Below are 15,971 nucleotides of genomic sequence, written 5' to 3' on the forward strand. Positions count from 1 at the left end.
ACGAACAACCAAAATCTAGGATCAAACTAAAGTAGAACTCTTACCTGAAGAATGTGCCACGACTTCCCCGTTTTATTTTTTAATCCGTAACCGTCAAAAGTTCGTCATCGGTGTCATAACAAGTTGACACGTTTGCTGCGCCTGAACTTTTGGCATTCTTCATCTTTTTCCACGTCTCCTTCCATACCGGACAATTCCGCTTCCAATGGTCCTTAGACCCACACTTGAAGCACCTCATTGTCCTCAAATCTAGAATTCCCATCATTGCTCGACTTGCTTCCGTGCTTGCTTGAATGACCTCGTCCTCCTATCCTTGCCACGAAACCTTCACCTTGAGGGCTATCTCCAAAATGTTGAAGCATTCTATCATGCGTCAGTATGTCTTGCATGACCTCTTCATACTTCAAAGTTCCCTTGTCGAACATAAGCGTTGTACGAAAGTGCTTATAAGATGAAGGCAAGGATGTCAACAACATCACGGCCTTGTCTTCCGACTTAGAAACCCCATCTATTATTTACAAGTACGCAATACACCTATTAAAGGCACTGACATGCTCCATCAGGTTTGCGCCCTCCTCCATCATTAGAAAGTGGAGCTCTTCTTTCAAGAAGTGCTTGTTGGACAATGATCTTGACGCAAACAACTCTTCAAGCTTCTCCTATGTTTGCTTCACAGTATCTTTTATCACATTACACAACACTCCGTCAGTAAGCCTACTAAAATGAAGCTGAGACATTGCTGCTTAAGGACGTGCTTCATCCTCATTTGCCAAAGTGTGAAGTTCTCGTTGCTAATGAACAAATTTGGTGATCTATGTAAGAACAACTTTGGTTACAATCAAGAACCCCTTAGCCCTCACAAGAACACAGCTCTCTTTTCTCTCACCCTTTGTTCAAACCCTTGATGCACTTGAAAAATACCTTAGAATTCCCCTTTGAATTCTCTTGTTTCTCTCTCTTGAATTTTCCTCTTTTTTTTTAACCTAGCCCTAAAAGTCCTATTTATAATGCATAGGACTTTTGCTACAAGTTAAAAGGAATAGGAAACTAAAACCCTATTAAATTAGGCTAGAAAACCTCAAAATAATAGGAAAAACTATCCTAAACCGCCAAGGATCCGCGTTGGATTTGCGATATTTGCTCGAGCACCTACACTTTCGCTTGAGCACTTGGGACTGAGCGTAAAATCAACACTCTGCCGCTATAGCGCTGCACTTCCACTCGAGTGCTAGAGCCCAGAAAAAACTCATCTGCAGCCCATTTTTCTGTTGTTTCCTCTTCCTTCTTTTGCATCTATGGTGAGCCAACTTCAACATTAGAGTCATTGTTGGTTTTGGATCCTTCATCTATTTTAATATGGAATGCTGAGGAGAGCTTATCAAAAGCATCCATTAGAGTTGGTGTATCCCAATTTCAACTTAATTAAGATCCCTTAAGTATTAAGACCTTGACAATTTTCTAAAGGTCCATTATTTTCAACAAATTTTGCAGTTTTATAAACCAGTAGAGAACTCTAATCCATCCAACCATTCACAAAAATTATGTGCAAACTCCAAAAGATTACCATAAAGGATGCGGATAAATCAATTATATATTGTGGGTGTGCTTGCTCCCTGTAATAAATATCAAATTGTTTGACATAAACAAAAGAACCCATGCGAGGGTTTAGATATTAGCAAAATATATATCAACTACATAAAAACCCCTAAACTTTGAAGGTCATTTCAAATTAGTACCTGAGCTTTGAAGACCCTACAAACTCATACCCAAATTTATGGAAACTCTACACTTAAGTCCCTCCATTAGCAAGACCGTTAAGAATTCTGTTAAATGGTGATGGGGCAAAAATGAATCACACTTTTCGTGCTGATGTGGACTCCATGTATACCTATAAATTTTAATTAAAAAATATTAAAATTAATTAAGTTCTAAAGATCAAATTATCAAATAATCAAATAACATAAAAATTTTAAAATTTTAAAATTTTAAAATTTTAAAAAAATTCTAACCCACCCCTCAGTTACTCAGCCCTACCCCCACATTAACCCATCCTCCCTACACCCTTCACTGCCATCATTTCCGTCCCAAACCATTTCCCTTCGTGACCCACCAAAATCCCGACCCACCCAGTTTCAAACACCACACAGATCTCTACTGTCAAATGTATTACATCAACAACCCATCGTTTGAGTCTGAGTCAAACCATAAGCTAGTTTCTCCCTTACCCATTTTGTTCGTTGTCGTCGTCTTTCTCGTCCTCCATTGCATCTCCCACATCCTCCATGCCTTCCAGGCTTTCACTTATGGAGGCCGCTACAGTAGTTGGTCTTTCGAGTTTGGATTTTCATATCTGATACCAATGTTATTTTCAATTGACAAGAAAAATGTTTCAATTTTTTTTATGGATCTAGTGTAGTAAGAAAAAGAATATCTTAGCGTTTAAATAATATAAGAAATTGGTTAATCTCCATGGAGCACCTACATACTTGTGTACACATTGAAATTTTAGTGAAATAAAAATTCAATAATTAAGAGCCGTTATTCCCACATAAAGTACACATGGCACATGACTCGCTGAGGCAAAGATGAGCTCCGGAGATGACACATATGCCAGCATCCAAGAGCTCCATCAATCAAATCAGCAATTCATATGCCAAAAAGACAGATTATCCTTAATTGGTCATTTTCCCAAATCATGAGTTAATTGCCTTACATCAAGGATTTTGACTTAATAAGGGGCTAAACCAAATTAAACTTGAACCCTCCTTAAAAACCCTAACCATTGTCTCCTTCTGTGAGTCCCAAAGAAAAACTCCACAGAGGGGGGAGGAGGAAGAAGCTTCTTTGAGCCTTATCTATCCTTGCCTTTTTCTTTTAGGTTATTGAATAAGTCCATGGGGTGTTTTGAATAAGAAGCCATTTGTGGTGATTTCTTCTGAGCATACTCAGATTGAAATTCCTCGTCACCTCTTTTAGGCGTTCTTAAGCAAATCCTTCTCCCAAAATCCGCTCTCTAATGCTACTCATAAGCTCTAAATTTAGGTCAACATCATCTTCGATGAAGGTTGCTGCAAATCACCCAATTGTTCTTTGTCAATGTAGTTGTTTTTTGTTTCTATGTTAGATCTTATGAGCATGTAGATCAGTGGAAACCATGTTTTCCCCATATCTGTTACAGATGTGTTGGTGGGTGTGGCCGGGACGGCGCTTCTTCATATGGTGGTGATGGTAAGGTTCGTTTAGGCTTATGGGTTGTTTTATGGTTTCAATTATGTTAGGTATGTGGGCTTTGTTTGGGCTTATGGTTAATTGCGGTGATGTGGGCTAGTAGTTTTAGTGTGGTTTTTGTCCGCTTTAGTTTTATTTTTAACATGTTAGTTTGTTGCCCTCATGGGATTGGTACTTTAGATGTCATGTTGATGTGTTTGATTATACTGTTGAAGTTTATCGTTGATAAAAAAAAAGGAGCTAAACCAAATTAATTGGCTCAATTTAAACAAATCAAAGGATTCAGATTGGAGATTCCATATCAAGAACCAATTCTTTGTCTATAAATACTAGGCTCTCATTCAAGAAAAAGGATCCTAAAAATAAATAAAAATAAAAATTAGACACACTTTGGAGAAAGCGCTCTAGCCAATGAATTCATCAAGCTTGTAGAGAATTACCAAGCACAACAAATCTATTTTGTTTCCTTCACCACTAAAGTCGAAGATTAATCACCATGTGACACTACTCGTGGTCTTATACAACGTGCTCGAGATCAAGTGGTGATGGACCATATCTCAAATTCTGATTCAAGATCAAGTGTTTGCCACCCTTGAATCATACACACTCTTGGAGATCAAATCAGAGGATTTTCTTTGTTAAATAATACTCACAGAGATTGTAACCCTAAATTCAATCAATGAAAAAATTATTGTGTACGCATGTTCTTGCCTCATTTATCACAGGATTTACGTGTTTACAACTTGTCCAAGTGTCTCCATGTTAATGACTCAAGACTAGTTATCCTTTCAATTGAGCAGACATAATATGTACCTTGTGGGGAATCAATCTCGAATGTGGTCTAAAAAGAATTGTGCCCTAAAACTAAGAAGGAAAAGGCAAGGTTAGCCGCACATCATTGTGGTGTGAGTCAAAGAGCCTCCAATGCTAAAGTCAGACAAGAGCTTTAAGCAAAATAGGGTTTCTTAGTTCAATGAACAATTACCTTCTCCATGATATGGAGTTTGGCATATATTAGGCTCTATCTTGGCTATTTTATCACAGTGTATGGGAGACACGAGCAATAGATGTCCCGTTATGGACACAAATATAACAGAATTTTTTATTTATTTATAAAAGCGATAATGGGGGAGGGGAGTTTGCTCTCACACAACAATTGCCAAGGTATCATGGGGGCTTGAACCTGAGACCGCCGTCTACAAGTCAAAGCCGTTTTTCCACTAAGTTAGACCTTGTTGCCTAAAACGACGTTAAGGAGAAGATGAAGTGTTTCTAGTTATTCCAGGAAAATGTAGCCTACATAGAATCTTCCAATGACGATGCAAACAAACTATACAAATAAGGTGTCTCAAGCCCAAAATAAATACAATGGGGAGAACTTGGGTGATTCTCAACAACTGAAGTAATCATGCCTTCATTCTTTAATTCCTTTACATAACAAGATGGAGAATTGTTCCCACCAGCTTGCTCCCCATTTCATTTTGAAAAAGACACCTTCAACTTCAGTTCATCGTCATGTGGAAGAGAAACCATAAGCTTTTTCTTCTCCTCGTCTGCAACTCGTGTCTCATACGCCTCCTTAACATGCATCTTTCAAATAGAAACATACGATAACTATGTTTGATGATGCAGTACAAAATCAGACATGGAAGAGTCGGGATAGAAGGAAAAGAAGAAAGAGGGAGAAAAAAGAAAAAGAAAGAAGAGAGATTTAAATTTACAAAATTACCCATGTTCTTAACGGGTTAACAGGTATTCGCGAATAACACTGACACGACCTATTAACTTAACAGGTCCACCTGTTTTCAACCCGACCTCTTAAGCCCAACTCGAATATTGAAATTATTTTTTTCGTGTGAATTCGTATCGTTTTAGCAAGTCGTGGACAATATTGCCAGATCTATTTTCAGCAATAGCATCAACGAAAGGAATTACTCAACTCACAACATAAACTAGTCTCTATGTTTGAGCAACAACTTGGTTATGGAATCAATGATGATAGGACTAAGTATTGGTTAGTGAAGAATTTATGGGACATAGAATGGGGTGAAGAAGGTTACATAAGAACGTAAAAATATATTGATGCAGCTGATGGACTTTGTGGCATTCTGACAAGACCTGCTTCCGATCTCTAATCTGGAAGTTTCTATAGGTCAACTACAGTCCACTAACCACGTCATAGGAGTTTGGTCACGATCCAACAATCGGATCCTCGTCCATTGTTCAAAAGGACGACAATCAACTAACTTAACCCTAGATTCGCCGATCCAGAATATCTGAACCTACAATTCTAGATCTGTAAGTTCTTACACACTCCTGACAATACAAGGAACTACATATCCCAAGATGGGACCGATTTGAAGGTCTGACCGTTCCTAATCAAAAATTGACCAAAAGACCACAACTTCTATAGGTAAAATGGTAATTTTACACCAAAATTTCAAAATTTTGAAAGGAAAATCAGGACAAGATGTTACACATTGCTATGTCTGTCTCTTACCTCACTACTTGACTTTACCATAAAATCAAAGTCAATTCCTGGTATGGCTTGTAGGAATTGCCATATGTATGAAACTAATAGGGTTAACATAAAACTACCCCAATTTTGAGAATCGTTTCAAAATTAGTATCCAACCTTCAAAAACTTGCAAACAGATACCTTAAGTCACCCAAAACATACAAATTCACCTCGCGGTTAGCTAAACTGCTGGTCAAAATTCAAATTGTTAAATGACTGGAAAATGTGTGTCCCACAATTTACACTAATAATTGTTCCACGTGGAAAAAAAATTAAAAATTCATTTTCAGTTAAATAAGAAAACCTATATCTCCTTTTTCTCCCCTTCCAGACTCACTCTTCTCCAACGACCATCCCCCTCCACCCCTTCCATCCGCTCACCCAATCTTCTCCGACGACCATCGCCCCACCTACCTTCTCCCCAACAAATTTCTTCAGCACACCCATTGCCATGCCCACCCAAATCTCCTGACCCCACACACACCAAAGCCTCCTCGAAAAATAGCCCCAAATCCGCCCTCCATTGCCCCATCCACCTTCTCATCTGCCTCCCCACTCCCTCTCCAAATATTTCAACATGGCAGACCCTAAAATGAACCACAGATGCAAATTAAAATGAACCCAAATTTTTCGAAAGAAAACAAATATTTTCCTAACCCCCTGTTGTACTTGCTGTAGCCCTGCTTTTTTGAATGAAATTTCTTCAGGTTTAGACCAAAAAACCAAAATAATAATATTTAACTATAGAAAGATGGGCTTTTCATGGAAAAAATAAACAATGAATAATACTACTCTTATCCCATTTTTATACCATTTTTTATACTATCTTATGTAGCAACTGAGGTGGATAGCCACATTAATTAAAATTATTTAATATTTTCTTTTCTTTTATGATTTATTTCAATATTTATTTTTCTAATTGCCTAAACCCTTTACAACTGAAGACGGCGCATATCAAATCAGCCACACAAATTTAGAGCTTTCAACGCTAGAGGTGAGTGGTTGCTGGGCTAGGCAAGGGGAAGGGCAGGGCCCTCGAATCTGAGACATAGACGGAGAGACAAAGATGACAATCAACCCATCCACAGACAAGGCAAAGTTAAAAATATGGTCCAAGCCTAAAAGTGTTTCGAAGGAAAAATAAAATATGCTATCTGCTTACAAAATATACAGAAGATCAGCTTCACGTCAATAAGATAGCCTCCAAAACCTCATATTCAAGAAATCCAAAGGACAATGGTTCAATTACGTTTCGAAAGAAGGCTGTACTTACACAAATTCTTATGCCATAAAAGTAAATAAAATAAAATAAAAATCACTGAGAACCTAAAGCAAGGTCATGCCAACCATCTGCAGCAACTCGTTGAGTCTCCTGATCTGATCAATGAGAAAAATTGGAAAAGAGAAATCAGTAGGAAAGAAAAAAATTTCCCCCAAGCAAATGCAATAATAGTCCACAGATAATGGCCGAGCTCCAAAAATCCATCCTGTTCCCTAGAGTTTACCTGACTTTTCACTGGTAAAGTGGGTGACAGACATACAGAATTACATGGACCACAGCAGCAAAAGTAATGATATCAAAGTATAGTAGGATATTCATCGAAATATTTCAGACAAACGAGCAAAGAAATAACTGCCCTAATAGTTAATATGGAAAACTGAAGCAATGCCCCCGGAACACCAGTGCCACTTCTTCCTCTGCCCCAAACCCCCCACCATCACCCTGGCTCTCCCAAATAAAAAAAGGAATATGTATATTGTGATGAGTTAATAATTTCAAAACTTTGCAAATGGGAGTCCTGCGATCAGTTTTTTGGAATTCCATTCAATTTCCTGTTGAGAAAAGTCATGTATCAAGCATGTGAGCCACTTTTTGAGAGTAAATTTATCTATTCAAGTGTCTCTCCTTTCCCACCATCTCTTTCTCTCTCTTCACTCTCTTGCTCTTCTCTTAATGTCCAAATTAATCAAATTCTAAAGTGGTTCAGAAAGCAGATATGGAGGAACTGAATTTCATATGGTTTTTATCTTCAAATCCACTGGGCTAGAACTAGGCTTGTATTCCTACATGTGGGATTGAAGCTCAATTGCTTGTGCTCCCCATGCTTTGGATCTATCCCTATTGCTCAAAGAAGTATTAAAAAGCACATATTCATAGCTGGAGTACCTACACAATCCATTGCTAAAACTGTAAAAAGGTAAACACCATTATGTCATCCTCGAACCCATTCCGTGACCCAATGTGAAACCCACTTCTTCACTCTATGGCCAATATCAACCAAAGAACCCCCCCTTGCTCTTAAGTTGGTAACAAAAGTATACTGAAGAGTTAAACATAAAGACCCACAACTAATTTGCGAGAGAGAGAGAGACCCAAAACCAATTTCCGTGAGAGAGAGGGACAGCTGGGAAAGAATTCAAGACTAACACAAAGACAAAACAGATTTGGCGGATAATTGAATGGACAAAGCAACAGTGTGAAAGTTTAAAGGGGATCAAATCTTTTTTTTTTTTTTAGGGGACAAAGGGACTCGCGGGGGTCACAAAGTTTCTTAAAGTATAAACAGACGTACTTGAATCCTCGGTGTCATCAGTCCGTACAACAAGCACTGGCGGAAGGGGAAGTTCTGCAATAAAAAAAGACAATTTTAACAATTGAATGAAAAGAATTAATGAAATAAATACTTTTCCTTCAATGAATGCATGAAAGTGCATATCAAAGGGGGAAGGAAAAACTATACCATCATCAGGAAGAGTGCTTCTCATCCATTCTTCATCCACAATATCTATGAGTATACCCGGGTTTAACTCAGCCATTTGTTCTATACCCAAGGAAAATCTAATCCAGAATTTTTGTGCAGTTCGAACTAGTATCGGTGTATCTGTAAATGAGAAACATGAACTAACACATTAATAAAAGACATACATTGGGTAGAACAAAAGAAACAGAACCAGTATATTAAACTACAGAGAAAAATAACTCTGCCATAACACGTTCATGATACATGAGCAATCTCCAAGACCGATGATAATATCTCAAACAAACTCAAGCTAATGACATCTAACTAAAAGCAGCAATTTCATAGCATGATGAAGTACAGGGTAGCTTAACCTTGCAACGTTTTCTTTTTCTTTGTCTTTAAAAAATATGAAATTAAGAATGCCATTGTTTTCGAAATATAAGGACGCAATAAGTGAAGGATACAGAAAAAGAAGCAACACTATACCGACGTGCCCTAGCTCAGGTGGTAAAGTAGCCTAAAATAGAAGTTGTAATATTTCCAAGCATGGAAATGAATTTAAAAATTAAAATTCAAACGAATTCTGCATTCATTTGAGAACAGCCACTCTTCTTGGCTAGAACAGCCTTCAATCACCAAAAGTAGCATCAGTATTATAAATTTAAGAAATACATCCAATTCCCATTGGCCCAGAATCCAGATTCCAAAGAATCAAATCTCTATCATTAGATATTTCCTGTTTTATAATTATATGTGTATTATCAAGCAAAATTAGCCTAAATTTCCTGTTGTCACTGCTTAATGCTTACGCATGTAGGACAGGTACAAAACTATACACCACTCAAAACCGCCCATATTTAAGTAGCATGAAACTTACAGAGTTATTTTTCTCTGTAGTTTATTTGTTTCATGCTACTTAAATATGTTTTGTGCCTGCAATGCTTGTCCTTTACGTTCAAAATCTGTAAACTAAAAAAGATTATACTTCAAAAAGCACACTAATTCTGTTGTGCTTTCATATTGCATGGAGGTGCAATCATCAAATAAATGCTGAATTAAGAATTTCATATATCCCCCTCCCCTTCTCTCCACTACCAAAACGCAGGCATTCACTCTCGACAATAGCCGAAGGGAAAGATAAAATTTGTATACTCAAGCATTTGTGTGAATGCATACAGATAGATATGGCCTTTGGATATAAATATTTAATGAATCAATTATTACCATAGCTGCAGGAAATATCTCTGAAACACTAAATCGCCTGATATGGAACAAATGAGACATTCTGGCTCTGTATGATACCTACGGAAAGACAAAAACTTTACCAGCAAAGACCTAACAGGCAATAAAGCAATACACCCGCATTCTAGCTTATGCTAGATGTCTAAGGAAGCTTTAAAGATTTCAAGTCTAGTCGATTCCCGGATGCTTTCCGTCTCTCAAAATGACACTAAGTTGTTTATAAAAATCAATTTTAGCAGAGTTACACCAAATTTCCGCCAAAATCATGCTACATGGAAACCATGTCATAGTTTCTGTTGGTGAACTGAAGAAATCAGACAAACAAACCAACTGATTAGAACAGTAACTTTCTCCAATTACCATCTGTATATCACCGCAAACAGGGAATAACATTAGGCACCATGTCACAAGGTTTGACGGGTATGTAACATGATTGCCTTGATGAAATAGAAGTTAAAAATTATTGACTGGACAACAGCCCAAAAAACAACCAACACAGAAGACTTACATGTAGTATAGGACAATTAATTTGTCCCTATGGAAAATCCTATCATTATATGACTGGAAGTCTTAGCATCCTATAATTACTTTCGAAGCAAAACCAAGGCCTAGTATTTGAGAGACCTAATAAATAATCAAATAAAATATAAAACCAAAACCCATTTCATGATGCAACAGCATTAACGATCCTTAACTTGAAATGCAAAGCAATCTATCTACAATTAATTGAACCCACCTAGAGTAAAATGTTCAATTAATTTATCAATCCATTTACAGTTAATTGAACCCAGATAGAGTCCTTCAATTAATTTACCATTCATCTCTCATAATGCAGAAATTCACTCCAGAGAGAGAGAGAGAGAGAGAGAGAGAGAGAGAGAGAGAGAATCAGAGGATACAGAGCCAGGAAACTAATAAAAGTAGCTCATTTATATGATTTTCCAGCTATCTTCATACACGGACCAAAAACAAAAGTGCCACTCTTGAATTTGATTATCAAGATTGGAACCGTGAGAATTAAACCAGTAGTTTCAGCTATCCACAACAATTTCACATCACAGGCCCAGCACCATACAGTGATACAAAACCTATGTCACAACAAACTGATCATATACATGAAACAAGGAAAACCAAATATGCAATTGAAAAAACAGCTCGCATGATCAGGGCACAGAAACTCTTTAGTAATCATGATCATACAGCAAAGTAAATTTGATGGTCACTATGAAAATTGAAGTCTGAGAACTTACTTGTTGTGAATTGTGAGAGATGAATCAGATGATGTATATACCCAGAAGCCAAAAAGTTTGAGAATTCATGGATTACGCATAAACCCCAATTTCAGTTTTGGCTTTGCTTATAAAGGTACTAGAAGAAATAATAAACTACTGACCAAGACACGGAACACAAAAGAAATATGAAGGAGAGAGGTCCATATATGGCACCTACACTATAGAATTTCGCATCAACATTGAGGGTTATTATCAAAAGACTTATTTATCGTGAAACTATGGTCAAATTTTACTGTCTCTTGGAAGCCAAAGCGGCCCACTTTACCCTATTGACCAAAGTTTGGTGTTCCATGTTGCCCCTACTGTCATATCCATCCAAACTCCGTCAATTTTGTTAACTGAACCTTTTGGGCTTTGTTTGATCTGCTTAACATTAAAGTGGTAAAACAAAACCCAATATTTCGTTTAGCACACTGATTAAATCAATGTGAGCAAAAAAGAAAACCAAAAATTTGATTTCTCCAACATAGAACCAGCAACCCATAAAGAACATCCACCATCAATATGTTTGCATCACAGATTCACGATTAACATAACACTAATTAAAAGTACAACAATCCAAAAAATATATTTACACTCTAAGAAAAATGCGGCAGCCAGAAACCGAATGCGTCAACCCAGAAATTTAACTTACAAACCAAAGTTAAGCATCCAGAAAACCGCCCAAACCATAAACAAAACAAAAACCTGAACCCAGCAAACAACAGAAAACCCAAAATCTAATTAAACCCTTTACCGGTAATCGAAAAAATTGCAGTTGAACACAAACCCAAAATTGCACCCGAAACATGAAACCACAGAGGGAGCGGTGAGATGAAGAGAGAGCGTAGATAGAGAGTGAGGGAGAGAGTGAGAGCATACCCAAACTTGCAGAGAGACGACAAAGAACAGAGAGGCCTCAGAAAAACACTCGTTCGGTGACCAAATATTTTGCTCAAAGAATCACAGAGAAGTGTGTGGGTTTTGTTTTTCATTTTTGGTCCTGTAGTTTGTTGGTTTATCACTTCTTTTGTTTTTTGCGAAAGTGTTGGTTTATCACTTTTGTCCCTACAATTTCAATTTGTAAATTTATCCTGTAATTTTCCATTCGGAGGAATTCAATGAAACATTTCATTTTCTATTACATACATGCCACTCAGGTGGAGGGGTATGTTCGTCCATTCCAGCAAAATTACTCTGAAATTCCTCCCAATTTCCCAAATTTCAATCCAAAGATACAACTTTTTTAGAAACCCTAAGTTTAAGAATCATGTCGAAAGTGAATGTGAAGAGCTCCAGCTTGTGTTTTACCATTTGACGGTTTGATTGGACCAAATTACCCCTACATGCTAGGGGCACGTGGTCAAAACTCAACGAAATTTAAAGAAATTTTACACAAATTCAAATTTGTCCTTGAATTGCTTTGAATGGAAAACCACAATGATCAAATTCACAAAATTAAAACTACGGAGGACCGAAGTGATAAAATCGGTAAATTACAAAGACCAAGAGTAACCTTTTGCCTTTTTTTTAATGTTCTTTTGTTTTCTAGAAGAGTGAGTAATGAAAGAAAAAAGAACTTCTGGAGTTGAGTATTATAATTTTGGTTTAGTTGTTGTTTTGCCCTTTGTTCTTTCACTCGAATCTAACCTTCCTCTTGCGATATCAACTAAACTTTGCCAATTGTGCTTTTACTCAATGTGTGTGTTTGGATAAGGGAGTTTAAATGACCTAAATAGAAAATTAGAGAAAGCACCATTACAACTACATATATTATACAAAAACCTTTAGAGAGTCTATTTGGAGAAGAAAAATTCTCAACTAACCACTCGTCATTCTAATTAGTTTTTACTGTGTCATCATTTTCCCACTTAAAAATACAGCATGATATTTTTTTTCTTCTCTAAAATGTAATGTTATAATGAGCCTATATATCAATAAAACTATTAACATACTGATGTGACATGAACATTTTAGTAATATGAACAATTAAAAAATTATATCACAAAAAAGTTTAAAAGGAACTAAAATGTGCCCATCATGGACACCTAAACTTTTGGGGGCCCCTTTACCGTTTATACAATTTTATACAAATTATAAAAATAAAAATAAAAATTGCCAGTTTAATAAATTAGGTGTCAATGAGTACGTGAGTGATTTTCAAACATTGATGCAGTGAGGCTTACACTTATTTCCTAAGCTAATAAAGATTGCCCCAAATATGGATGTACTAAGTTACATAATTACATGGTTTGTGATATACTAAGTTACAGAATAGTACATAATATATGTGTGTCTTGAAATTATTCTTATTTGGAGTTGTAGCTAGTTTAAAGTTATATATTTTCCTTTTGATAGTGTGTGCTTCGCTATGTATATGCTTCCAAATAACGAAGTGTTGGTTGAATTAGGTATGCAACGTTAAAACACAACTAAACGAAAATAGAGAAGTTTTTGCAGCTTTATATTAAGCTTTCCAGTTTACTTACAGATACAATCTTCATTAAGTATTAGTTTCATACATACTGCAATACCTACAAACCCTATGCAGTGGGGTAAGAGGCTTCCATAGCAATGCCACATAGGCCTTCCTTAGCATCAACATCTCTTTGCATTCTTATGTATCCTTCTTCACCCCATTCCGTGCCCCATGAGTTTTTCACCAACCAATACTTAGTCCCATCATCACTGACTCCATAACCAACAGCCGTAACACCATGGTCTAGGCTCGTTCCGCAAGTTCCTGTAAAGACACCACTTGAATAGAATTGGAAGTCAGAACCACTAGCGTCAATGGCAACAGAAACAGGTTGATGAGCGACCGCGTTAAGAAGGGCCTTTTCGTCGTTTGCGGGAACATCTTCGTGGCCAGTTATCTTGGCTGCAATGTTAGCTTCCTTCTTGGTGTTGCATGTACCATCAACACCGTTGTAGGGGTAGTTAGCTTCTGTGCTAAGCCCATGATTTTGTTGGATGAACTGAAAGGCATCATCCATTAAACCACCCTCACAACCTTGGTCTACACCTTTGGTGTCGCAATCAACAAGCTCTTGCTCAGACAAAGAGACCAGTTTACCAGTTGTAAGTTGAGTAATTCCTTCTGTAGCTGCCACTGCTGAAAATGCCCAACAACATCCTGTATTTTGATTGCACATAGAAGCAGTAAGAAAAACAGAAAAATAATAATAAATTCCAAAAGGAGAACATGTAGTGTTTCTCCAATTTACCACATTGGCCTTGGTCCTTGATGGGTGTTACAGCTCCTTTCTTTCTCCAATCCATCGTAGCTGGCACCGATGTCGTAACATTTTCATACTTGAAGGAAGTCGTTTTTGTGGAACATTCATGCCCCTTGAATCTATTTCTTGAGGCTATGAATTCTTCATTTGTAAGGTCTGTAAATTGATTGACTCTTAATTTGTAAGGTTTGCTTGTATCGGCGTTGGAAGATTCTATATATGCAACATTTTCCTTAAATATCTTGAAACGTTTTTCTTTCTCTTCATTGTCGGTATATACACGCCCATAACGAGTCATCCACTGTTCGTGTCTCCCATACATGGATGCATCTTGAAGACTACGAGAAGTGGCTTCAGAAGACCATGCACCCAACATGATGATTAACGCCAGACAAGTACAGAATTTGCACAGCTGCAGGTTAATGGACTCCATGGTAGCAAGTGGAAGCAAGTAGAATCTGATAAAGAAAAGGAATTAAAGAGTAGGTATATGGAAATGGGAGACTCCTCCGCAGTTTATGTAGTGTGTTTCTTTGCCATCTCCGTGCCCCAAAAAATGCTCTGTCGTTAATCTTCGTGACCCCAAAAATGTTCTGATATGGACCTTGGTATAAGTCATTGGTGTGAGACGATAAGTTATTGGTCACAATGGGCCCTACTATTTACCATCGTCCTTTTGTGCATAGTGTTCACAATGGGCCCTACAGGAAAAAGAAATCCATCGTCCTTTTGTGCTTAGTGTTCAGAACATTTTTGGGGTCACGATGGGCCCCACTATTTACCAGTTGGATCCTAAACTAAGGACCATTTGCGGACCAATACACGTACCAGAACATGCTTGTCATTTTTCCGTAATTTTGATAATTAAATGCTGAATTTATGATTTAATGTTTTCTTTTAAGTCTGATATTAGTTGGGTGGTGCATGATTGTAGAATACTTCTGTCACAGTTAGCGGTCTATAGATTAACTCGTTTTGCTTTGTCTTTAATTGGAGTATCTTTATGATATGAAAACTCTCCTAACATCATATAAGATGTTTTCGTTGAAAAGAGCTTATAATTTATATTTGCTTCAATAAAGTCGTTCCCTTATATTTTCTTATGTTCAAAGTGGTTTTCAATTGCTCTATAGTCTATATATGAAAGTATTAGACACAATATTCACATGTTTATCTTGCAGAAAGCCGTTTGATTAAATGTAAAATGTTTATCTAATATTGCAGGTAAGCTGTTTGATTAAATGTCACTGTAGAAACCATTTCCATTTTTTTTCCATCAAGTGTTCACGAAAATACAGCTTTATCTCAATTCTCAATCATATGCAGTCGGTCCAGATGAATGACTTCAATGATCTAACTACTAATATTGAAAATAGACACTTCTAATCCGGTGGCGCTTACCCAGCAAATCCTTGTCTCGTGCACTCAGGATTTCGGATTTGGTTTCCTTCAACTTCAACTTCAAGTCTGTGGCTGTGGGAAACTTGTTCTTAATACGAATCTTCAATGCATCTGGAGGCACAGGATCAGAAGATGCTACTGCTTCAGAATCAGTGCCAGAGAAGTAGCAATTCGGCTCTCTTGATTTATTAAACTCTGGAGCTTCTTCCACTTCTTTCTGTCTATTATTCTCTCCATATCTGCACCATGCACCAGTTATCTTGAGAACCATATTTGATTTCCTTTTGGTTCCTCCAAGAAGTTCCCAAGATTGCTGTTTTGCTCCTTCCAA

The 15,971-nt window shown here is 37.2% G+C and overlaps 2 protein-coding genes across 4 annotated transcripts; both read right to left on the minus strand.

The window, feature by feature from the left end:
• LOC18780134 (anaphase-promoting complex subunit 13) lies at positions 6,844-11,993 on the minus strand. 3 transcript variants are annotated; one of them, XM_020561101.1, is made up of 5 exons: positions 11,883-11,991; positions 9,712-9,789; positions 8,488-8,628; positions 8,320-8,373; positions 6,844-7,123 (listed from the first exon to the last, which is right to left on the minus strand). In XM_020561101.1, exons 3-5 carry the CDS (start codon positions 8,561-8,563, stop codon positions 7,062-7,064), a joined length of 192 nt encoding a protein of 63 aa, XP_020416690.1. In that variant the 5' UTR covers positions 8,564-8,628; positions 9,712-9,789; positions 11,883-11,991; the 3' UTR covers positions 6,844-7,061. The 3 variants fall into 3 exon arrangements, with proteins under 3 accessions (XP_020416690.1, XP_020416688.1, XP_020416689.1); XM_020561099.1 differs by lacking the exon at positions 9,712-9,789 and having other exon boundaries at positions 11,883-11,993; XM_020561100.1 differs by lacking the exons at positions 9,712-9,789; positions 11,883-11,991 and adding an exon at positions 10,980-11,148 and having other exon boundaries at positions 6,846-7,123.
• LOC18780318 (senescence-specific cysteine protease SAG39) lies at positions 13,544-14,672 on the minus strand. The gene is made up of 2 exons (XM_007213324.1): positions 14,228-14,672; positions 13,544-14,136 (listed from the first exon to the last, which is right to left on the minus strand). The coding sequence occupies exons 1-2, from the start codon at positions 14,670-14,672 to the stop codon at positions 13,544-13,546; spliced, it is 1,038 nt and encodes a 345-aa protein (XP_007213386.1).

Source organism: Prunus persica, chromosome G3 (assembly GCF_000346465.2).
Source record: "Prunus persica cultivar Lovell chromosome G3, Prunus_persica_NCBIv2, whole genome shotgun sequence".
NCBI classification, from domain to species: Eukaryota; Viridiplantae; Streptophyta; class Magnoliopsida; order Rosales; family Rosaceae; genus Prunus; species Prunus persica.